This window comes from Brachyhypopomus gauderio, chromosome 7, assembly GCF_052324685.1.
Source record: "Brachyhypopomus gauderio isolate BG-103 chromosome 7, BGAUD_0.2, whole genome shotgun sequence".
Lineage (NCBI taxonomy): Eukaryota > Metazoa > Chordata > Actinopteri > Gymnotiformes > Hypopomidae > Brachyhypopomus > Brachyhypopomus gauderio.
Window position 1 is genome coordinate 23,353,068 of NC_135217.1, and position 26,025 is coordinate 23,379,092.

At 43.5% G+C, this 26,025-nt stretch overlaps 1 protein-coding gene across 6 annotated transcripts in view; it reads right to left on the reverse strand.

Annotated features, from left to right (window-relative positions):
- The window catches only part of ptpn3 (protein tyrosine phosphatase non-receptor type 3), a 34,275-nt gene extending 8,502 nt beyond the window's left edge, over positions 1 to 25,773 (reverse strand). The window contains exons 1-22 of one of the 6 annotated variants that reach the window (XM_077012713.1): positions 25,521 to 25,773; positions 25,058 to 25,117; positions 14,494 to 14,656; positions 13,887 to 13,994; positions 13,687 to 13,729; positions 12,025 to 12,103; positions 11,809 to 11,853; positions 11,046 to 11,098; positions 10,778 to 10,895; positions 10,208 to 10,295; positions 9,741 to 9,829; positions 8,900 to 8,963; positions 8,628 to 8,752; positions 8,338 to 8,466; positions 7,188 to 7,301; positions 6,280 to 6,370; positions 5,300 to 5,377; positions 5,108 to 5,164; positions 4,800 to 4,956; positions 2,702 to 2,862; positions 2,433 to 2,523; positions 1,935 to 1,999 (exon numbers count right to left, since the gene is read on the reverse strand). In XM_077012713.1, the coding sequence (XP_076868828.1) occupies positions 1,935 to 1,999; positions 2,433 to 2,523; positions 2,702 to 2,862; positions 4,800 to 4,956; positions 5,108 to 5,164; positions 5,300 to 5,377; positions 6,280 to 6,370; positions 7,188 to 7,301; positions 8,338 to 8,466; positions 8,628 to 8,752; positions 8,900 to 8,963; positions 9,741 to 9,829; positions 10,208 to 10,295; positions 10,778 to 10,895; positions 11,046 to 11,098; positions 11,809 to 11,853; positions 12,025 to 12,103; positions 13,687 to 13,729; positions 13,887 to 13,994; positions 14,494 to 14,637 (1,899 nt within the window). In that variant the 5' untranslated portion in view covers positions 14,638 to 14,656; positions 25,058 to 25,117; positions 25,521 to 25,773. Of the gene's footprint in view, positions 1 to 1,934; positions 2,000 to 2,432; positions 2,524 to 2,701; positions 2,863 to 4,799; positions 4,957 to 5,107; positions 5,165 to 5,299; positions 5,378 to 6,279; positions 6,371 to 7,187; positions 7,302 to 8,337; positions 8,467 to 8,627; positions 8,753 to 8,899; positions 8,964 to 9,740; positions 9,830 to 10,207; positions 10,296 to 10,777; positions 10,896 to 11,045; positions 11,099 to 11,808; positions 11,854 to 12,024; positions 12,104 to 13,686; positions 13,730 to 13,886; positions 13,995 to 14,493; positions 14,657 to 23,947; positions 24,669 to 24,721; positions 24,946 to 25,057; positions 25,274 to 25,520 lie in introns of those variants that run through there. The other 5 variants (XM_077012714.1, XM_077012712.1, XM_077012710.1 and 2 more) reach the window with 5 other exon arrangements.
- Between the last annotated feature and the right edge of the window lie 252 nt (positions 25,774 to 26,025).

Consider the following 26,025-nt stretch of genomic DNA (forward strand, 5'->3'; position numbering starts at 1 on the left):
CGTTTGCAGTTTGCCAGAAGCCATGTTGAGGACACAGCAAACATGTGGAAGAAGGTGCTTTGGTCAGACGAGACCAAAATCGAACTTTTTGGCCACAATGCAAAACGCTATGTGTGGCGGAGAAAGAACACTGCACATCACTCTGCAAACACCATCCCCACTGTCAAATATGGTGGTGGCAGCATCATGCTCTGGGGGTGCTTCTCTTCAGCAGGGACCGGGAAGTTGGTCAAAGTTGATGGGAAGATGGATGGAGCCAAATACAGGGCAATCTTGGAAGAAAACCTGTTGGAGTCAGCAAAAGATTTGAGACTGGGGCGGAGGTTCACCTTCCAGCAGGACAACGACCCTAAACATAAAGCCAGAGCTACAATGGAGTGGTTTAAAAAAAAGAATATTCATGTGTTAGAATGGCCCAGTCAAAGTCCAGACCTAAACCCAATTGAGAATTTGTGGCAAGATCTCAAAACTGTAGCTGTAACTGTAGGTTAAACTTTTCTGCTACCACTACCTGAATGATGTACATCATTGGAATATGCCTTATGGATTATTATCAAAGACTGTATGAATATTATGCCCAAAGAGGATTTGGTAGGATGTATAATACTTTTAAACTATAACTTTTTTACAAATGTGACGGAAGGTGTACTTTAATACTTAAGTATTTTTAAAAGCAAGTACTTCAGTACTTTCACTTAAGTAAGATTTTGAACATGCAACTTTCACTTGTATCGGAGTAGCATTTGACCAGTGGTATCTGTACTTTGACTCAAGTAATGAAATTGAGTACTTCGTCCGCCTCTGGCCTTACGTCCCCGACTGTTTACAGGCCTCAGTACAAACGTTCTCCAGTCTTTCCATCGTGCCCCATCAAGGGCTGGAGAGTTAATGGTTTTAACTTTTAACAATTCAGATAATTGTAAATGATCATCTGTTTAAAAAGACCCAGCAATGTTGCCTTCACATGTGCATTTGGTTTGTTTTTCGTTCGGCTGGGTCAATTTTGTTGTTAATTGTGCGTTGTGAGGCGTACATGATGCGTATGTGAGATGTACACTGTTCTCCTGGTGTTAGAATCTGAACAGTAAATAGCAACAGTGCTGGTTATAATTTTCTATTTATTTCAATTGTTACTGGCTACCTTCAAATTACCATAATTTCCCTGGGAATTGAACCCATGACCTTGTGGTTGTTGGCACCTTGTCTACCTGCCTAGATTGGCTGTTAACTTTTAAATATTATAAAGCAATGCAAGAGGCTCACTTTGTATATAATACCATGATAATACTGAAAAGTGTGATGATTTCGGTTACTGATATCATAATAGGATATGATATAATCATAATATTTTCATGCCACCCCATTCCCTTCTGGCTCTACCACTAGGCCATGATTGTTGTGCTAGAAGACTCTGGGGGAAACTCAAGCTCGAAGCAAGCGTCAGAGAGATCATATCCAGGATGCTCAACTAGACATTCTCAACCCGAGGTGCTCAGTCCACTGAGAGGCATGTGCACCCGGGTCAGCTGCGTGCTGCTCGCAGGAATTCTTGTCAAACTCAGCACACCAATTACAGCCGGAACAAGCCGCAAGAACAGACGGGATGGACAGACTTCACTCCGTCAAAGAGAAAGAGAAAATCGCCAACAAGGACATGCGTCTCGGCAGAATGTGCTTCTGTGTATTTGTGTTTCTCTGTGCGCATCTCTGTGTTTGTTGCTCTGTGTGTGTGTGTATTTGTGCTTCTGTGTGCATTTTGTGTGCTTGTACGTGTGATCCTGAGGATTTATGTATTTGTGTGAGTGTGGTTGCGTGTGTGTGCGTGCGTGTGCGTGTGTGTGTGTGTGCGTGTGTGTGTGTGTGTGTGTGTGTGTGCGCGCGTGTGTGTGTGTGAGTGTGCGCGCGTGTGTGTGTGTGTGTGTGTGTGTACTAGCCTTCACATGACTGGCATTGACGTAATTATCTTCCTCCGCCTGCAGCACCACCCTGGTGATGTCATCTAAAAGGAGCATTAAAGACCAGATTCAGAACGAGGAAGTGGAGATTTGGGGATTATATCCCTCTTCAAATATTTCTCTACATGCCACTATATCTTACTCCAAATTCTAAGCTTATACAGAATGAAACGAAACATTCAACCTTAATCATAATCCCTTGCTATCTGCTAGCTTAGCTACAGGCATTAATAACACAGCTGTCTTGTAATCAGCCAACAATGAAGACATTCAAGCTTTGATACAGAAAATACATGTACACATGCCATGATCAATGGAATGCACCATTACTACCAATACCACAAGCAGTTAATGACAAACCAGTTGTAATGATAATGGCTTGAAGAACCTTCTCGCTGTGCTGCAGGCTGACGTTTCGTTTATGGGGTAGGGGAGCAGCAGCTGAGTCGCTGGTGACTCCACCAGAATGGAACTTACATGGCAACACGTCTTTGTAGCGATTCTTGTCCATGTTCTGAGGCAGCTTTGCACAAGATATTAACAGTCCAGCTTTCTTCCTGCACAACTTCTGTGAGCATGAAAACACACACACACACACACACACACACACACACACACACACACACACACACACACACACACACACACACATCACCAAACCCACCAAAATGCTTCAGTTGGACATGCATTACCCTGCACAAAACACACACACACACACACACACACACACACACACACACACACACCTCAAACTGCATCAGCAGAGTGCCAGAGAGCAGTGCCCTTTCCAGGCGGTTCATGGTGTCCTCTAGCGTCTCTCCGCTTGGGTGACTGGGAGGTGGTTGTGTTTCGTCCTGCAGGCTGGGGCCCGAGACCTGCACCATAGTCTCTGCTCGCACGGACACACCTGGGCGCAGACAACACTGCACGTTCACCTGTCTGCTGGTCCAGTATGCAGACAGTATTGCTCATTTATTTACATTTTACATTTACATTTTCGGCATTTAGCAGACACTCTTTTCCAGGGCAACTCAGAAAAGTGCTTTATCATCTATTTGTAGGATGTACCTCAGCCAGTACTGCTGAACTACAATACTGCTAAAACACAGGAATCAATGCTGATACCTAGAAGAAGTGCAAAATAAGCTTACACTCCAAATCAGATGATAAGTGCAATACCAAATATGTGAATCCACCTGTGTACTGATCCACTGCACAGACAGCACACTCACCTGTCTGCTGACTCAATACACTGACAGCACACTCACCTGTCTGCTGATCCACTACAGACAGCACACTCACCTGTCTGCTGACCCAATACACAGACAACACACTCACCTGTCTGCTGACCCAATACACAGACAACACACTCACCTGTCTGCTGATCCACTAGACAGACAGCACACTCAACTGTCTGCTGATCCACTAGACAGACAGCACACTCAACTGTCTGCTGATCCACTAGACAGACAGCACACTCAACTGTCTGCTGACCCACTACACAGACAGCACACTCACCTGTCTGCTGACCCACTACACAGACAGCACACTCACCTGTCTGCTGACCCACTACACAGACAGCACACTCACCTGTCTGCTGACCCACTACACAGATTCAGCACACTCACCTGTCTGCTGACCCAATACACAGACAGCACACTCACCTGTCTGCTGACTCAATACACTGACAGCACACTCACCTGTCTGCTGATCCACTACACAGACAGCACACTCACCTGTCTGCTGACCCAATACACAGACAACACACTCACCTGTCTGCTGACCCAATACACAGACAACACACTCACATGTCTGCTGACCCAATACACAGACAACACACTAACCTGTCTGCTGACCCAATACACAGACAGCACACTCACCTGTCTGCTGATCCACTACACAGACAGCACACTCACCTGTCTGCTGATCCACTACACAGACAGCACACTCACCTGTCTGCTGACCCAATACACTGACAGCACACTCACCTGTCTGCTGACCCACTACACAGACAGCACACTCACCTGTCTGCTGACCCACTACACAGATTCAGCACACTCACCTGTCTGCTGATCCACTACACAGACAGCACACTCACCTGTCTGCTGACCCAATACACAGACAACACACTCACCTGTCTGCTGACCCAATACACAGACAACACACTCACATGTCTGCTGACCCAATACACAGACAACACACTCACATGTCTGCTGACCCAATACACAGACAACACACTAACCTGTCTGCTGACCCAATACACAGACAGCACACTCACCTGTCTGCTGACTCAATACACTGACAGCACACTCACCTGTCTGCTGATCCACTACACAGACAGCACACTCACCTGTCTGCTGACCCAATACACAGACAACACACTCACCTGTCTGCTGACCCAATACACAGACAACACACTCACATGTCTGCTGACCCAATACACAGACAACACACTAACCTGTCTGCTGACCCAATACACAGACAGCACACTCACCTGTCTACTGATCCACTACACAGACAGCACACTCACCTGTCTGCTGATCCACTACACAGACAGCACACTCACCTGTCTGCTGACCCAATACACTGACAGCACACTCACCTGTCTGCTGACCCACTACACAGACAGCACACTCACCTGTCTGCTGACCCACTACACAGACAGCACACTCACCTGTCTGCTGACCCACTACACAGATACAGCCTACATGTTCTAGGTGCTGCCAACTACAAAGCCACAGTGAAGGCCCCATGAAAGCGAAACACAGAGGGCTGCAAGTGAGAACCGGCCCGGACTGTGAATGGATCGGTCTGCCTGCCCATCTGCGGGGTGGAGGTGCTCACCCTTCCGGCGGACGAGCAGGGCTAGCTCCTGGCTGTGGGACTCTCTGCTAGCTTTGATGAACATGACCACCTGCTGATGTGTGTGTTCTGAAATGTCACGGCCATTTATCAGCAAAATCTGGTCTCCCTCCAGCAAGGCAGGAACACTGCGACCAGCCTGAAGATGAGAGGCCATGGTGAACATGCACATGCATGACAACACACACGCACGCACGCACGCACACACACACGCGCACACACACACACACTGATGTACATGTATGGACACACTAGCACATGCTCTCACAAACATGCTCTGAGGCTCGTACCGGGGAGTTAAGATTCACTTGAGAAATGACCAAAGGCATCTTCTGATCCACTCCTCCCTACGAGAACATCAAGATCATATCATTTCATGAATTAAGACACACACATATGTAAACTGACCATTCAAACTCATTGAGTCCTACACACATGTGCACACGCACGCGCGCACACACACACACACTAGCTACACTCACTTTGACATTAAATCCAAACTTGCCATCCTGGTCTGGGCTGATTCTCACTAGCAATAGCTCCCCATCAGCTTCCATGTTCTAATGTAAAACACACACACACACACACACACACACACACACAAACAAACATAATTAACAACATTGTAGTTTGTGTTAAGATCACTTATGAAAAGACCAGTAAGACCAGTTACAAATCTGGAACATGGTTCAACTAAGTGCACGTCACTTTACAGCCTTCAGCTTTGTTCTCATGGACAGAATGACAGACTGAGGTCTTCACTAATCAAGATCAGAGATACACGATTTGGTTTGCTTGACTGTTGCTCACTGGCCGTACTATAAAACACTTGCAGCACTGTTGAACCATGGCAGCACTGTAAAACACTGGCAGCACTGTTGAACCATGGCAGTACTGTAAAACATTGGCAGCACTGTTGAACCATGGCAGTACTGTAAAACATTGGCAGCACCGTTGAACCATGGCAGCACTGTAAAACACTGGCAGCACAGTTGAACCATGGCAGCACTGTAAAACATTGGCAGCACTGTTGAACCATGGCAGTACTGTAAAACATTGGCAGCACAGTTGAACCATGGCAGCACTGTAAAACACTGGCAGCACAGTTGAACCATGGCAGCACTGTAAAACATTGGCAGCACTGTTGAACCATGGCAGTACTGTAAAACATTGGCAGCACAGTTGAACCATGGCAGCACTGTAAAACACTGGCAGCACAGTTGAACCATGGCAGCACTGTAAAACACTGGCAGCACAGTTGAACCATGGCAGCACTGTAAAACATTGGCAGCACTGTTGAACCATGGCAGCACTGTAAAACACTGGCAGTACTGTTGAAGGTGAGCAGTGTAGCAGTTGGCTTGGTCTCTCCATTTGCTGAAAAGGGTCTCAGTGTACGAGAAGCTGCAGCAGCATTAAACACGATTTTGATCATTTTTGTCACACCATAGTATACACCCACCTTCTCCCAGACATGCCAGTCATCCTCTTCCCCTGTGATGTCATCAGTGTGGGACGAAACACTGCCGCTCTTCTCATCCTCTGGCACTTTCCTTCGGTAAACATATTTGTTACGTGCTGTACACAGTCTGGAGCAGTAGCGAACCGTGACCATTAAACCTGGGCCCGCTACACCCCCCCCCCCCCCTGATTTTTTTTCTTCTCTTAATAAACTGCACTAAAGAATAAAGAAAAAACCGACAGTATAGCTTTAGAAACGCATGTAGTGCGTTCAAATAACATTTGTACTAGATAACTTGTTAAGCAAAATAAGTTTCCAAACAAAATAAGGTTTCACAGCTCCGTGGTTCTCGCAAGCGGAATATGTAAATGAGGACGTCAAAGGGCCGAATTGAAACTGGCTAGCGGCGGTAGGCTAACGACAGCTAGCGTCGCCACAGCGGGCGGAAATTATCATACAGTTAAGCCCGCCCACTAAGAGGGAAGATATGATTGGTCAATTTTACTGTCATTTGAAACTGGTATTGCGCTGAATTATAACTGCCAGGCCCTCTGTAAACGAACAGCGGCCATCACAGTCCTGATAGGGGGAGACACAGGCTCACAGGCTTCCGCTTAACCCCTCACCTTCCAACACAGATTGAATAGACACGGTTGAATATTTTATTTGCTTATATTTTTGTAATTGTTTAGATGTCGATTGTAAAACTGTAAGTAGATAAAATAAAATTGGATAATTATATATATAATGTTTTAAGAATATTTTAGGCCCTCTGAGAGGGCGTAGAGGGCCCTGACGGTTCCCCACTGGTCTGGAGCAGCTGAATTACATCTAGACGTGTGTATATGTGTTTGTGCTCGGTTATACAGTATTATGTTCACTGAGCAAAGATGCACAGACTTGTTTACCTGTAAGTGTAGAACACATCTTCACTCTCAGTAATATAAGTCATCTCATTGGTCAGGTTGTCCACAGAGGATGGGCGTGGCTTATGAACGTCATGCCGTAAACGAGGACTCCGCCTGGAACACAGGGAGGATCACTCACATCTCCACCCATGCAGGGAAGATCACTCACACCTCCACTCACGCAGAGATGATCCCTCACACCTCCCACCACAGAAGGAGGATCACTCACACCTCCCACCACAGAAGGAGGATCACTCACACCTCCCACCACAGAAGGAGGATCACTCACACCTCCCAACACAGAAGGAGGATCACTCACACCTCCCACCACAGAAGGAGGATCACTCACACCTCCCACCACAGAAGGAGGATCACTCACACCTCCCACCACAGAAGGAGGATCACTCACACCTCCCACCACAGAAGGAGGATCACTCACACCTCTGACCACAGAAGGAGGATCACTCACACCTCTGACCACAGAAGGAGGATCACTCACACCTCCCAACACAGAAGGAGGATCACTCACACCTCCCACCACAGAAGGAGGATCACTCACTCACACCTCCCACCACAGAAGGAGGATCACTTACTCACACCTCCCACCACAGAAGGAGGATCACTCACACCTCCCACCACAGAAGGAGGATCACTCACTCACACCTCCCACCACAGAAGGAGGATCACTTACTCACACCTCCCACCACAGAAGGAGGATCACTTACTCACACCTCCCACCACAGAAGGAGGATCACTTACTCACACCTCCCACCACAGAAGGAGGATCACTCACACCTCCCACCACAGAAGGAGGATCACTTACTCACACCTCCCACCACAGAAGGAGGATCACTCACTCACACCTCCCACCACAGAAGGAGGATCACTCACTCACACCTCCCACCACAGAAGGAGGATCACTCACTCACACCTCCCACCACAGAAGGAGGATCACTCACACCTCCCACCACAGAAGGAAGATCACTTACTCACACCTCCCACCACAGAAGGAGGATCACTCACACCTTCAAACTTTCCAGCTAAATTCCTGTTAAAGCCACTTTGGTGATGAGTGTTGGGTTTAATATGTGTGCATGTGTGTGAGAGTACGTGGGTGGGTAGGTGTTGGGTAGGTGTGTATGTGCAGTACCAGTTTGGGGTACTGGGGGGTGATCTTGAGGGCAGACTCTTGGTTTCCAAGTGTTCAGTAGAGAGAGATTTTATTATAGGGTTCCACTCCACTTCACCACCTACCAGCTTCCGATAGAGAGGGACAGATCTTCAACACACACACACACACACACACACACACACACACACACACACACACACACACACACACACACACACACACATACACACATACAGTTGTTGGTGTAATTCAGAGGCATGCTGGAATGGAACTGAGGAGCAATTGGTCCTGCATGTTGGACGACCTACCTTGAATTGGTGACCGAACTCCTTCTGTTGTAGAAAGTGTGGTGGTCCACACAGGATCTCCAGAGGTTCTTACAGGAACGAGAACAGGACAAGCAAACAGCCACCACCTGCTGACCCCCCTCCCCCTGCAGGACAGTGACCACACGTGAACCACACGTGAACCACACATGAACCACACGTGAACCACACATGCCCAGCATGAGAACCTTCCAGTCAGGGAACCACCACAGTGGCTGTGTGAAAAGTCACTTAACAGACTCTGTTAAACTTACATGTTTCCGCCGAAGGTGGATGAAGAATCTTTTTCTTTTGAATGAAATTTTGATGATGTTTATCCTGAGAATAAATTAAGTGACAAAACCAGAAAACATAACTAATGGTGTCTACAAAAGGTGATTTTTTTAACACAACTGTTGACTCAGTATAAAATAAATAAGATGTAAAAAGTCCTAAATCTTTTTTATGCTCACATGTTAACCTTTCACAATAAGAGGTGCAATTACTTGATTCCTGTTTGTTTGAGCATTGTTTCACATATGGGAGCTGAACTTTGAGCACAGAAGCATCGGGAAGATCTCATTCTACTTTAGCAGATGCTAAGACAGCGAACATTTGGCACCTTGAGCGTTTTGTATTCTGTCTGCTTACATAATGTATTGGCTGGGAAAAAAAACCTTCACATTTACTCGATGAAACCATATCAAGGTAATGGGTCTCATAGGAGAAAAACTCCTCAATGAAAACAGCAGGATATTGTGCAACTGATCCTCTGATTTGCACGACGGGATGATTTATATGTGTTCATCAGATTTATCAGATGAGCAACCTGACGTCTGATATCACATTCTAAGACATTATAAGAGACAGAACCTGACATCTGATATCAATTATGTAGACAAAACACTACATCTGATATATTCCTTTATGAGAACCTGATGTCTGATATCGTATTCTTTCATCAGAAATCTGATTTCATGTTCTTTTCATCACATCCATTTATCATTATATACCACGTTTTATCTATTGGCTGTAATCACATCAGTGGACCCTCTGTGGTGAAGCGCAGCATCTAATGCAGTGCCAAACACGAGCACCTGCTACACACAAACTCACCAGGGGAAAAAACTGGAGCAAACCATATTACAAAATATGGCCACGCCTCCCGATGCAATGCCCACCCAGAGGGAGGAGCTATTGGCATCCTGAGGAGAACAGGTGATAAGTTACATTATAACCAATCATGTACAACAGCACTTACTGCACTGTATTATGTAGAGTGTAGAGTATGTAATCCTACAGAGGGCAAACTACTGATACTACTGATACTACTGGACAAAGATACTACAGCACTCTAGTCCTGATCTAATCAAAACCACTGTTTTTGATCTAATCACACTTAAATCAATGTAGTCCTTATCTAAAGACACAAAAGCACTGTAGTCCTGATCTAATCACACTTAAAGCACTGTAGTCCTTATCTAAAGACACAAAAGCACTGTAAAAAAAAAAACACTGTAGTTAAAAACAATGTAGTTCATCTCTGAGTGCTTGCAGGTGAGGGGTGGGGAGAACTGGGTTACCCTGGCGCAGTGAAGCTCCACTCCATACATGTCTAACATCCTTGCTGTGTTCAGGTAACACAGCTCTGCCTCACTTTGAGACAGACCTCTGGAACACACAGACACACACACACACACACACACACACACACACACACACACACACACACACACACAGACACACAGATACACAGATACACACACACACACACACACACACACACACACACACACACACACACACACACACACACACACAGATACACACACACACACACACACACACAGACACACACACACACACACACACACACACAGACACACACACACACAGACACACACACACAGACACACACACACACACACACACACACACACACACACACACACACACACACACACACACACAAGTTTAGGCACTCAGTTCTGCTTTCACTTTCTCTCACACGTGCAAGTTATTACAAAAACCTACATATTATATGAACACACCAAGATAAACATGATGTCAGTAATACTGGGTGTATATGTGTATTTAGAGGTGTGTATGGGTGGGTATGTGTAGGTGTGTGTGTTGTGTGTACCTGCACTCACCTGTGCTGAGGATGCAGTGATTCCACTTTGAAAAGGAAGTCCTCGTCCTGATCAGGAAGGAAATGGACATGGCTGAGATATCCAGGAGGCGTCTCTGAGACATAGTCTCCAAACTCCGCTGTCAGTCGCACAGAAAGAGTTCCACCAATTAACTGTCAGCACGGTCCCCTTTCATGGGCTTTAAAACTCAGAACTACTAATCCTGCCAATTCAGTACTCAGTACTGAGTAAAATGAATATGTATATGTGTCAGAGACAGCAAACTCACACTGAACAGCATAAGACGCCAGCACCACAGCAGAGCTTAACGGACACTTTAACCTGCATGTGAAGGACACAGAATTAAACACCGCACCTGTCTGGCTAAGGCGGCTACACCATGCCCCCCCCCCCCCCCCCCCCCCCCCCCCCCCCACGGTGTCACTCTGCTATAAACCCAGCATATAAAACAGCACAACTCTCAGGGCACCTACAGTGACATGGTGTCTGGGGTAGTCAGTCTTCGTGGTGTAGATCTTTATTAATGTGCATGACCACATTTACATTTTGATTTTGATTGACTTTGACATTGGGAACCTGTGAATTGACCAGTGATAAGTTTACACCTGTACGCTAATTACTGCCACAGCGACTTTATGAATTGGACTTAAATACTGTGTCACTCATATGGTGTGGCACAGTGTGTTTACTGTTTTGGTATGTGGCTCACTGTATTTAAATCCCTGAAACATGGTTCCAATATATGAGCAGATTCTGAGAAGGTCACATTGCCAAACCAATAAAACCAGATACATTAAAACTTTTAATAAGGGGGGGGGGGCTCAAAGATTATGGTGAAAATCAGTTTATTCTCATGTTAATCAGATGAACTTTGTCACACAGGAGCTTTAATTAAAAGTCCAATTATTTGAGCTGTCTACAGTGAATTGGATTGTGTTTTATGGAGTAATTGGATTATTTGAGTTTTCTAGAGCGAGTCCAATTATTTGTGCACTGTAGTTTACTGGACAGTAAAATGGCAGAGGGGTTACCTGCCCTCACGAAGATCTTTCTTTATTTGCAAAAAATAGAAGTGCCTACAGAGAAAAAGACATAAAACTTAAGTTAGTGCCTTTAACACCATACAACACACACACATACATACTCATACACACACACACCCTCACGTGGACAGACACTCATGCATGTGCACACTCATGCATGATGCAAACACACACACGCACACACACACACACACACACACACACCTGGTCTGTTCATGCTGAAGAGAGTTTGGGTCAGAGATGAAGAACCGCACTCTGAATAGTAAATAGAATGGAGCTGTACCTGAGAGAGAGAGAGAGAGGGAGAGAGAGAGAGAGAGAGAGAGAGAGAGACAGGGACAGGAGGAGAGAGAGGGAGACAGTGACAGGAGAGATAGGGACAGGAGGAGAGACAGAGGCAAACAGGGACAGGAGGAGAGAGAGAGAAAGAGAAAGAGAGCAGGAGAGGAAGAGAAAGAGAGATATTTTAAGATAAGGAATTACCTCCAACAGCATTTGTATGTAACTGTAATTTACTAAACACACATTATTACTTTTTGGCCAGTGCAATTCATCAGACTGTTTTAGAGGAAGTGCAGATTCACAGCCAACAGAATTCACTAAAAGCTGAAGCAAACAGTCCTGTCGTGTAGGACAGTGTGGTCATTAAATCAATCCCCGGATGTCAAACAACAAGATAATGGGCAACATTAATGCAGACGGAAAAAAAACTCTAATTCTTCTCATTCTAATTATAAACACTACATGTGTTAACTCTGCAGGTTACTTAATTAGAAATAAATAACGTGAAAATGTCACATTTTGCCAGCATTGAATAATCAAAATGTATTTTTAAATGGTCAAATTTTTCTTAATAAAAATCAAAATTAAATCTGCAAGCAATGACCATTTAGCTTCTGGAAAGACACTGTTTAGACTGGACAGTCACTGTTGTAGTCTGGAGAGATACTACTGTAGACAGGAGAGTTATTTACAATACTACAACACAGCAAGGGGTGAGCCAGGAAGCAGGAATTCCTTGCACTCATGCATGGGCAAGCTCACATTCCTTCTGAGTGTTCTGCACCCGTGTAGTTTCTGCACCCGTGTAGTTTCTGCATGTGTAGTTTGTGAATGCATGTGGTTTCTACATGAGTCTATCTTCTCGATGTGTTTCTGCGTGGTTCCTCTGACGCTTGCTTTGAGCGAGCACATGGTTTAGTGTGTCATCAGTGCTCAGCGTCAGCTGGTGTCTGGCTCTGAGGCTCAGAGCCAAGCTGAGACTTCGTCACACTGGCAAAGACATTCAGAGTTTTGTTACCAGGGTTTGGGAGTTTTTGTCACTCTGGTAATTCCTGAGCCTTTATTGTGCCTGAAGAAATAATACATTTCATAAGAACACTCATTCCCAGATTTTAAAGAGGGCTTCTTGCTAACCATCTGAGATTTTTATGTTAATTAAAATGTGGGTCAGGCCTCAAAATGAGTTGTATATAAAAGTGGGTGACATTGACAAGTCTTTACTGATCAAACACTAGCTGCCTTCTACTAAAAAAGCATGTTTGGCAATTTCTACTATAAAAGCATGTTTGGCAATTTACTGACTGCAAAATCGCTGGAGAAAAATTGTTCTGTGCTGTTTTATCTTCACAATGAAGAATACCAGACCTTATATATATATAAGAAAGGGAAAGAAAAGGTTGAGTATCTTTTATCTTCATGTTCATGCTGCCTAATGTATTTAGAAGTGTGGACTGAAAACCACCTGTGTTAATGTGAATGTACGAATAAATGTATGTAGACATAAATTAGTTTTTTTAAGTTCACATTTCAGAAGTCCACAATATTGTGGATGTGTTCGTTTATTTGGGTTTGCAATGTCCTCACCTTTAACCTGCTTTTTGAAAGGTTTGTTGGGGTCCAGCCACCTCTGAAATACAAGATGATCAATATGACCACAAATCAGTAGGACAACAATAATATCAGCAACAGCAGAAACATAAATTCAGCACCACAACGCTAAAGGCCTCTAAAGGCAAACAGTTCCCAGGTTAGACTAGAACAGTATGGTACACAAGCACACGTACAGGTGAAGTAGTGGTCTCTTCAATAATCTGAAGGCTGAAATAGTGTTTCTCTATGATACCCAGACGTTCACAAGCCATGTCAAACAGGACATGTCCAGCATTGTTTCTCTGTAGAGAAAAATAACAGACACACATGATGTGAGAGAGAGAGAGTGCATGCAGTTTAATTTAGATAATAATCTAATCTAAATAGAAGAATTTAAGAACAAATGAATAACTTGTGTGAAGCATTTTATCCATGAAAAAAGATGCTCAAGTTAAAACATGAAATATTTTCTGCAGAATGCCCTTCTGTGTGTGTGTGTGTGTGTGTGTGTGTGTGTGTGTTTTAGACAGTCAAACCAAGGTCAGAGTAGTGCAGAGTAGAATACACTAGAATGGCATTAGCATCTACCTCCAGCCTCCAACTGTTACTAAAGGTCTCTCCCTCCCTCCCCCCATATGTGCAGCCACACACACACACACACACACACACACACACACACACACACACAGACACACACACACAGACACACACACACACACACACACACACACACACACACACACACAAACATGTACGCACGCACTTCTCCCTGACATGCAGTCAGACAAAATTTGTACTCACGTTGACGTTGAACGTGTGTGTTGTGTAGTCTGGGAAACGCACCACACACAGCAGGTCAGTTCGCGGCATGTGCGTGTGCTTGGGAAGGTCAGATAGAGCCAGAGAGGTGAGTTTGTTTCCAAGGGCACACCACGCTGCTGTCATCCTCCTCACTGGAATGGGCCTACCAGGACAGAGAGCACAGCAGGTTCACCCCACTCAGCAGACACACCTCACCACATGCCTCACATTTCTGCACACAGTCACTGCAGCACATTTTCATGGATGAAACACATTAAAGCTATAGGAACTATAGGAACTATATCACTAAAGACAAGAAAATTCTAGTAGTGCCTAAAATAAAGTAAATGATTGTGATGGATCATTTTCTCATCCTGCCTTCTTACATCCAGAGATTTTAGGCTGATGAATGTTTTCAACGTGCATAAAAGTGTTGCCTTCTTCTGGAGTGCTCTGGACCCTCATGACCAGGCAAATCACCAAGTCACATGACCACTAATTGCAGCATGGGGGATGCTGGTTGAATCCCTCCAGACATTCCTGTGGTTAAGATTCACACCTCGGATGATGTACTTTTATGCCATGTGCTCTAGTAAATGTTTCTGATTGTCTGCCTTTTAATATATAAACACCAAGCTTACTACTATAATTGTTATGATTGCTTCAGAATGCACAAGGTCCAACAGACATAAATCATGGATTATAAAATTGATGTAGACAGAAACAGCTTAACAAAATCCTGTGAGACATTGCAATAGAACACAATAAATCTGATTAGTTTCCCCAGTGCACTGACGACATTCATTGCAGGCAGTGCTAATCGGAAAAATAAAAACAGATAAATTCTTCAAACGTGGCGGCTGAGCTCAGGGGACCAGGAGTTCCCTCTGTCTGACTAGTACACAGTCACTGTTGCCCTGCGTTTGTGCGTTTGACCACACCAGTCAGAAATGGCTGCTGACCCAGCTCACTGGGTCCCTACTGCTGTTCTACACGGCCACTCCTCACGTTTGACACAGCGTCTAATATTTGCCCTGGGTTATTTGGTCAAATGTGAACAGACAGGATTTTAAACATTTTAGAATTCACTGTTTGCTTACCACTGCTAGTTACATCACGAGTCAAGCTGTTTTGGCCCCAAAGTTTCTATTATTCGAGTAGAAGGTGATCTTTGTACCAAAAATGGTTCACTTCATGTCTGAAAGTCCTTATAGGATGGCAAATCTTCATTACAAGGCCAAAGCAAAAAAAGCTGAACTAATCTAAATGAACAAATCCAATCAATCTTATTCTAAAGACTTATTAAAGTGTATTTTGTATTTCACAGCTTTCATACAAACTTACACACCTCCTTTATGAGCATAAACATATCGCTGCTCTGTTTTCTCTACAAATGTATCTGTCTTCTACCCTCTCAATACAGGACAGGGCAAGAATGCGTTACTATCTAGAGAGATAGTAATAAGGCCAGAAAATGCAGTCCTGAACACACTAATGTCTTTCAGAGTACAACATGGCCAGACTGAGAAAGACATGACAACAGAGGTGGTGGGAGACAGGTGGAGAACATTAATCTGACCAGTCCAAGTCATCGTAACCATTAGTCTAGAGTCAGTCAGAACTGTTACGTCCACTGCCACAGCTATAGCTAAAAAGAGAAAGATGAATACTTTAAAAAATGTACAAACAAACATTTCATAAATATTTCTGACTGTTATTATTTTGGACTAATAAGTGGGTTTTTTTTGTTGTTGTTAAACATGTTACAAGAGCAACAAACGTGGTTAATAATCCAATGACAGCTGTGAAGAAGAAAAAAACTGAAACAAAACTGGAATCACATCCAGAGTTCAACAGCTGTGTTACAGCAGCTACATCACAACATACAAACAGCTGTCCAAACTACAAATCTGGTTGTAACAATACATTATGCGGTCATTCAAATAAGCGTACTAATCCAAATATTTCAAGTGAGTAGCTGTAGTAACAGATGTAGAGATATTTAAAATCGTAGAAACGGGACGTGACAAACAGAGGTCCATGAACTGGTTGTTTCCTGCTATTTCAGAAGCACTTTGCATGCAGTCGATGAAGGACCTCCGGCCAAAACATCCTGTTTCTCTGGAAACCTTGTGTACTTCACTACAATTCTGAATCTCTCTCTCATGTGACAGGATCTACTGTATGACAGTAGCAGCAGTAAAACAAGAAAAGTTCAGACAAGTGGCACAGTGAGTGTTTCCACGTTAACACAGCCCTCTCTGATTTTTCTTTTGGTATCATGAATCTCTGGCCATCCATAGCTGTGACGCTGACAGAGCAAAATTAGCCATGCTCTCAGAGAGAAGGCATAGTCCTCTCCACCATCAATCACAGCGACACTGGCCAATCAGGAGTGTTTATGAGGTTGTACATCAGAGGTGTGGCATCCTCAGGACGGATCAAACCGGCTCAGATGTCGCATTAACCGCACCTTGTAAAACTGTGGTGTTTCGTGGCATGTGCTTGCAGGAAGCAACTGACAACGCTCATCCTGGTTGTGAGTTTAAAAGGCAGAAGTACCTAATTGATGGGAATTGGCTATAACTAAATTAGGGAGACAAATCGGGGGGAATCTTTTTAAAATGTTAGTCATGAATAACTAAATACTCCCATTCTACTTACAATATTCACCTCCTCTATGCCCACTATACTCTTCCTCTACTATTACTCTACTCCCACTCCTCTTGTACGGTGGCACTAGCTGGTCAGGGGAGTCTGCACAATTGCGTAGGCATGGCCAGAATACTGAATGCTGATATCACCAGTAAGAAATTCACTCGTCAACGTTTACTCAGCATGATGTCTCCGTTGAGCTGTCAAAGCAACATCGTCCTTACAGGCACCCGGCCATCACGTCCAGCCATGTTGCACCTCTGTCTCTGTTACAGCAGTGTGACAGCTGCTAAAGCCCAGTCAAGCAGGGATGACTCGAGTACAAAAAGAAATGACTGTATCTCACAAGCACACACAGCACCATAGAGGTGAAGTTCCCCAAAACATGTACTGTGAGTAAAGTACCAATCCTAACAACTAGTTATGGGTGAAAGAATACTTAAAAGTGTTATACTTTTATACTTTTCAAGAAGTTTTTTTTTTTTGTTAATTTTGAAAGTATGTTTTTATAACACTGTTATTATTGTTACTAATTTGTATTGTCATAACCAAGTTAGTAATGCTTACAATCATGCTTACAAACACAGCTAATGTTGTTTTCCAGAAAGAACACAATGTTTTACCCTCATGTGAAGGGTAACAATAGTACTTGTAATTTATTATTTTATAGCCCTGCTCATGCATAGCATTCCTGGTGCTCAGTCAATGTTCTCCATTATAATAGCTGGAACAGCTATACAAAGAATTAACAGCCAGGTTCAGCTGTGTCTCTGTGAAGGAGAATACATAAACACACACACACACACAACACACACACAACCAGCTTGAATGATCAATGCAATTATACTAAATAAATAACCTTATAAAATTCATGTCCAGACACCTTTCATCTAAATTCTCTAGCAACAGAAGTACTAACGTTGCTAGTAAATCTGCTATATGTGAAGTGACTTAGGTTTTAATGTTCTGTGCAGCACGCCTTTGTGTTATTTTTGAAATTTACATACAATAGCCCATGTTCTAGGTCAGTCAATATTAGCATGGACTAGGGTTGCAACGGTATGAGATTTTCACGGTATGATAACCGTCTCAGAAAATACCGCGGTATCACGGTTATCACGGTATCACAGTTAGTTTGTATATTATTAAAAGATACACTGACCCTTAAAGAAATTACAACAAGTTATTTTTGTTCAATTAACTATTTATTGTAGAAACCTGGAACTATTGTATACAAAATGTGTCCTTTAAAAAAATAAGCTGTACACATGTTTATATAAATACTGCAAAATTAGAGAAACCTAAATCATGGATTTCAGTACAATTATTTAAGTTTAAATTATTTAATATCTGATAAACTCAGCCGGGGTCGCTGTCTGATCAACAACTGTTGTAAACGTCCGTTGTACTTCCAAGTTAGAATATAACCAGATACTGCAGGAAGAGAGGATTTATTTCTGACATGATCCTCACAATAGAGATTTCTATTTTAAGGCTTTCACACCGAGTCTGGTTTTAACATATCAAAAACAGGCACGTTAGAATTTGAAAATGAACGCATGTAAATTAATGGCGTCTTTCACATCCAGTGAAAGAAAGGACCTTAAAAAGCTAGGTTTATACTTTCACTAGTGACCGTAGCTCGCGACTCCGCACAGTTCTTTTGTCTTACGTTAACAAATACGAGCCTCTTGTAATTCCAGGACGAAACATGAGAGAACGTGAAGATGTTAAGATTGGGCATTTTGGAAATAAACAACCATTAAATAATGTGATTAAATAAGCGAATTATTTCGAGTAAATTTATAAATATTTAACTTAATTAAGTTTAAGGTGCTGGGAAATATTGAAACGGACCTTTAAAGTTACGTACAAGTACTTTAATTCCACCTTATAAAGGTGTATGAACCCTGCAAACATGACTTTGTTCATTGCGCTGAGGCGCAGCGCGCGCAAAGTTACAAAATTCGAGAGGTGCACGACCTCGCGAATCGACAGCGCGCGAGACCAAGTATGTCCGGGCGGAGCCACCGCGATTACGTCATTTTCGCCGCTGATTTTAGTTTAGCTTTTTTTTGTTAAATAATGTGTTAAGTCTGATGCACTTTCTGCCATTCTCACCGCTGTGTGCGGAGTAGCTGAACCGGAGCGGAGTTGCGCATGCGCGGGTCAGTTTCTCCGCTGGCTTGCTTTTTACCGGTAATAAGCAAACGCACACGATATGATAACCGTGCATTTTAATACCGTGGTATACCGTGAAACCGGTTACCGCTGCAACCCTAGCATGGACCCACAAAGCCAAAACGTCAACAGTTCTGCATGTATTTTGACAATGCAGCAACAGCACTGATAACAGCAGCAGACTGTGTATAGAAATCCATAGAAATCTTTGCAACAGGAGAGTGAAGTGCGAGTTCAGGTTGGAATGCAGAAGTATTAACAAAAATGAAAGTCGATGATCTGATTGGCTGGCACCCAGTTTCTCTCTTCGGGCCCATGGCCCTCTAAGCCCACCAGATACTGTATCCTGCGCCTTCACCTCCTGAAGCCCAGCAGAACATAGACTGTGTAGGCAGGATCATGTCCAACATCCCATGGTGGCAGAGTTTCCAGTGGACCCTGGAATGGCTGGCTTCAGGGAAGATGTATGAAAGGAAAGGAACACCTGGCTACCCACAGATGACACCTGGCAGATGATGTCATTAAAACTCCATTGGAAGTTGTATGGGCCAATATGTCGGAGGTGAAGCTTGCTGAAGGTACTTCTTCTACCATCCTTTATGGCCATCCATACTTGATCTTCTGGCTAGTAGATGGTGGTGACCCCTTCCAATGTAAAATATCCTTGGGTTTGCAAAATGATATTTATAAACTGAACTGTGTTTGTGTGTCACAGGGAATTTTCTCAGTGTTTTCTACCCAGGGCAGGTAGGACCTCCAGATGTAAGGGCGTAAGGGTTCTTGTTCTGGGTACACGCCATGCACACATGCTTCACCACATCACGCTGCATGAAGGATCATGGGTAGCAGGCTGAGATGCGCCGAGATGGTGCGTGTGGGTCCTGGGTGACCAGTTCCCTGGGAGGTATTTGTTCAGGTGAAGGCCTGAGACTTCCATGAGCAAGCATGGAGTTTCCAGTCGAGCCTTTGATCAGGCTTTGACCCTGGGCTTCAGTCCTTGATTACCAACAGCTCATTGTCACCCACTTTGTAGTTCCAGTGTGACCTTTTTTGAGAACACCATCACCAGCTTCAACACAAAATGTTGACAACACAATTTCCACCTCTATGTCCAAGGTATCCACCTCCATGATGAACAGCCTCAAGAGACTGATATGTTGCAAGCAGTCTGTGAAGTACTGTGAACACACTCCACTGTAGGTTTGCTAGAGGTTGATAAGGGGCTTGACCATGGAGCTAAATGCCTACAAGAATGACCTATAGAAATCCATCAACCCCAGGAAGTGCTGTATGTTACAGCACCTCTGGAGTGTGGGTCACCGAATCACTTCCTCCAGCTTACTGGTCTATATCTCTACACATGCATCACTGATAATGTAGCCAAGGAAACTAACCTGATGCAGATATAAATCACACTTCCAAATTACTGTGCAGGATACCATGAACAACCTGATGTTTATCACAGGCATTATGGTGTGGGGAAGGCAAGTAGACCAGAAAGTTATCCACATAAGCGATGACAAATCTACCCAGGAACTCCTGAAGAATTCACTAGTATATACTCAACATCAGGTTGTAGGTGCTGTGCAAAACTAGTTTGCTGAAGTACCTAGTGCCTTTAAACTGTTCTAGGCTGGGTGGAATTAAGGGCAATGGAATGGGATAATTCACCAAAAGGCTATTTAATCCCTCAAGGTTAATGGAGGGAACTGATCGTGAAAGGCTCCTTCAGGAGATGGTTATAGAGGTTCGGTTGGTCCATGATCTTATCCAGGGATCTTGATTTCTCCCATCAAGTGAGTTCTACTTGGATGGCTTCACTCAGTCCCAAGTCGAACACATCTATGAGAACCCTTTCATTGCAGTGAGTGGGAGCTTCCAGGGTGCAGAACTTCAAGCCCTCGCACCCCTCAGGATCACCACTGTACACTGGGATAGCAATGTGGCAGGACTGGAAATCCACAGACGAGGGGTATGCTGGACTATCGGTGCCAGATGAGGGGCTCAAAAGAGACAAAGTTGATCAGCTGATTCATGCTGGCATGAAGCTGGTGTACTTCCCGCTGCCTTTCCACCTTCTCGCTGCTCATTTATCTTTGCATTGTGACATCTTTGAAACATTAGGATCAAGGTGTGAGTGTAGGTTAGAAGGAAAGTGTAAAGAAAGAAAAAGAGGCTCACAAAGCCTGTAGAAATTGTTAGGCTATGGTACATATAGAGGTTAATGCAAAGCACAAGGAACAAGTGAGAGTGATTAGTGATCAGTAATCAATAAATTGGTAATTGAGACCAGACTGCGACTGGTGGGAGTATGATTGGCATCCTAGTTGTGTCCAATTCAAAGGAATGAGCATAGCTGATGTTCATATTTAACTGGGTCCAGGACAAATTAAATACAAAGTTGCTCTGCATGTTAAAAGTTTCTCAAACCTTGAACAATACCAAGCAGGCTAAGCTTAGTGTTTGACACTGAAGTGAGGATCAGTTCCAGCTTCATTTGGCATTACAACTCATGCTGTGTGATTTTATCTTATTTGAGCCAGTTGATGCCAGATCATCTTAAAGTTCCACAGTGAGCGAACAACTTTACATTATTGTCAGGATCTAAAGCACGTAGCTAGCTAATATATATATATATATATATATATATATATATATATATATATATATATATATATATATATATATATATATATATATATATATATACACACACTCTTTGTTGACAATGAATTCAACCTATATTTCAATATTGTCAATATATACCTTCAACCATACGTCCTCTTGCAATGAATCTGTATTGTACAAGAGGGTGTGTACAGTCTGATCAGCATGTTTTAACCATGTTTCATAATATTTATTCTCCTCAAAGGTATCTGTGACAAAACACACAAACTCTGGGAAACTTGCCGTATGCACATATTTTAAAGGCAAAATGAACTGAAGTAAAGACTTTTTCCATTTACTGTTATACTTGCAAATGTCCTGAGCAGGTCGTTGGAAGTTAATGTTTAGGCTGACTGAGCCCTTCCCACTCTTGCTCAGAGAGACCTGTTTATTTTTGAAAATTATTTTCCCAGTGAGAGGGGTCTTGGTTTTTAGTTCAGTTCTGGAATAGCAGAGTGGTCCAAAATTTAAAAATCCATTCAGATTTTAAATGAAGTTGAGGCACACAAGAAATGTCTTAAAAAGTTACTCTGCTATTCTGAGGAAAGTGAGCAGCAGGTCTGGACACAGACCTTAGGCAGGGCATAAAGGGACTGCTGAAGACGTCCTTGTTAGGCTTTGATGGAATGATTAAATCAAAACAAAAATACATAAGAACTGGCTGTACTATAAAATGAAGACCTGCTTCCTCAGTGGAATGGATGAAGTACCTCCAGCTGGGATAATCCTATTAGGGTTGCCGGCACCCTTCAGGCCGCTGTTTTTTCTTTTTTTTAGGAGACATTTTGCTTACCAACGTGCAACATGCATAATAGGACATTTAGCAGCTTAGGCCGCTGAACTACTAACTGACATCCTGTTTAGAACTGGACCTATAATTTTTTCACATGAAGTGAGGTACATTTTAGCGAATGAGAGGAAAGAGGAAGAAGTTCTCATTTCTTTGCACCTGCTATGGCAGTAATGCTAGATAATGCCCTGGAATGCCTTAACATACCCCCCTGGATGGTCTATGGGTCTCGTACGAGTCCCTCTGTTTGAAGGTACTGAACTGTGTACCATTGACTACACTGGAAAAAGGAACATTGCCCACTGCAGTGTGGTATGCAAAGGAGCACGGCAGCAGGATGTACCGTTAGCGCTGGCTTGACTACAGGGATCTCCTGTGCTACAACTCTAATTGGCCAAGTAAGCCCGGACAGATCAGCCCTTCTCTACATGCCTCACTCACAATTATCCCATTAACTATCGGGGAACGCTGATGCCAATTATCCACTGTTCCTGTAATTATGCTGATTGACCTTTCCAAAATAGTGAACTGAAGAGATCTGGTTAAGGAAGCATGGGGAATCCTCCTGAACTGTAGCTCAAGTGTAATACACATGGGCAGCTTCCTACTTCTGCGTCCCTGCTGTGGTGGAAGAGATGCTGCTTCAAAACGCTTTGCTAGCCCACTGTGGACAAAAGAGAAACAGCTCCCATGAAGATGAGACAATATTTTCTGTGGAACAAGACTGGATCCAGCAGCTTGGCCAGCCTGTCTAATATTTCCACAGACACACATATTTGCTTGTTTTATTTGTCACTACATGTGGGGAAAAATCCTCTGAAACCGCCGATATTGGCACTGTTGGCTTACCCGTGAGTCATGAGAATCGCAGAGCCATTGTGGATAATAACTCATCTCTGAATGCATTAAACTGCGAACATACATTCTTGTTAGACTTCACCTAATCACACACTCCTTCCCTATTCACACACTCCTTCTCTATTCACACACTCCTCTGCAATCATAGCTCAAACGTAACAACGGTAAACAGCAAACATCTCTGTGAATCTGTACACAGTTTAGTGCCTCACAATGTGAGCAAAAGGCCAAACCCAAACCAGGACTATTTTTAATTGGAAAGACAGGTCTCAACACCAATCCAGAAATGAAAATAGCACATACTTGCCACTCGACATCCTCCTGTTTCCAAAACAACTGGTTAAGAGTTATACTTCTTTTTTTTACTTTTGACAGGGAGCATGTAGCTGTGATCTTGAATTGTTCAAAACTTAAACAGCACCGTAAATTCTGATGACACTTGTAGCAGTTCCCAACTCAGGGCTGTAAGCTTCACGGTAACCACGCGCATTCAACAGTAACTGGAGGCAGCCAAAAAAAAGTTAAAAAAGAAAGAAAGTTAAGTCAAACTACATCTCATTTAAACCCGGATTAGCAGTATTAGTTTAGAATGGTAAAATTAAACAAAAAAACTTTTAAAGTAAATTATAAAGTAGAATAACCATTAGTACAAATAATTGGTTACGATCTCTGTAATACGTTTCGTTTTTCTCTTTTCCTCTGGCGTCCTGCAACTCTTGTATCATCTGGTTTCGTTTTGGTTTTGAGAGATCTCAATTCTTGGATTCACTATTGTTATTACGAATGAACCCCGCCTTTAAATCGTTCCGGTTCAGTAGGCTACAGGGCGCTCCACACTACTACGATAGCAGTTTGACATCCCGAACAACGCACAAAAAGTGTTCCTATTCACACTTCTATATACAACTACTGACTTACTCTTAGCATTATTAAAAGAGTTCAACGAAAACTACATTAGAACTTCAGCTCGACACGAAAGACGCCATTTGAAATCCTACACGTTTCATTGAAGCACCTAAAAGTTATAAAGTATCACGCAGGCGGCGGTGGGCGGTTGAAGGGGCTTTTGGACCGTACCAAACGAGTTACCTGCAGTTGGAAACACGGACTCACGCTCGTTCCTGCGATATTAAGACCCCCCGCGATAAATGAAAACTTTCCATGTTGCGACAAGCACGGCCACAGGTGTCGGTAAACTTCCGGAAAATGTTTTTCCCTGATTATCCGGGTCGGTTTGGGAATGTGGTTCCTTCGTCACCGCGCTACCGACCGGCGCGCTACCGACCGGCGCGCTCTCGCTCCATTGACATCTGACCCGCAGCGCGCACGTTTGTGATTACTTAACTCTCTCGGATCACCGACGTCTAAACTAACCTGTGTGCGTGTCTGTGAGTGCGGTGTCGGGCTACTCACAGTCTGTGTTCCCACGGACTACCTGACGTCCACGCACAGTTTGCTCCTCCTGATATGTTACTGTCAAATGGCAAATGGATTTTTTCAGGTGCGCGTTTCTGAGTCAGGGCGCTGGTTGTGAGTCACGAACACACGCCCCGTGTTCTAGCACACAGCGCAGGCAGTAATAACAGTATTACTTTATTTGCGACATCACCCAGTTAACCCAGTGATTTCTCCCTATGCTGAAACATGTGTCGTGATTATGTTCAAACGGCCTATTTTGTTTTCACAATCTTTTTTTACCTGAGTTAAATCCTTATAGGGGCGTGACTGTAGCCCACGTAAAAATTAAAGTGCCAGGCCTCGGCATAGATGTTTTGCAAGCTAACCCTTTAACAAAATGCCACAAGGAGTCTTATTGCTCAGGAGGAATGTGGGTATTGTTGTGAACTCATTTAGCATGTATTAATGACAGGCTTACTTGTAGATGGAAGGTCAATCTCTGTCCTTTAGCCTTCATGCCGTTTCAGAGGTTGCCGCAAAGTTCCTGAAAATTATTGCCCGATAGTGAGAGCCTCCACCGGTGATTTGAGGAACTACAGTAGCAGAATATCTCGATACACTGCAAGTTATCAAACAAACGTATATAAAATAAATGCACAATCTTCATGCATTCCGAGAAATTATTTTGTTATTATAACCTAGAAAAATGCTGAAAGAAGCATACAACATACTACAGCTGCATGCTGTGTATGTTACAAGAAATGGGTGTGACTAGATCCACTGAGATATTATGTGACTTTGATTGATTGCTCAGTAACCCAATGAATGCCCTAGTTATTAGTGCAATTCGATAGGTGTGTGTATGTGTGTGTGCGTGTGTGTGTGTGTGTGTGTGTGTGTGTGTGTGTGTGTGTGTGTGTGTGTGTGTGTATGTGGTTTGTGAGCATGTGTAAAACTAGGTATTATCTTACTGATTCAGACAC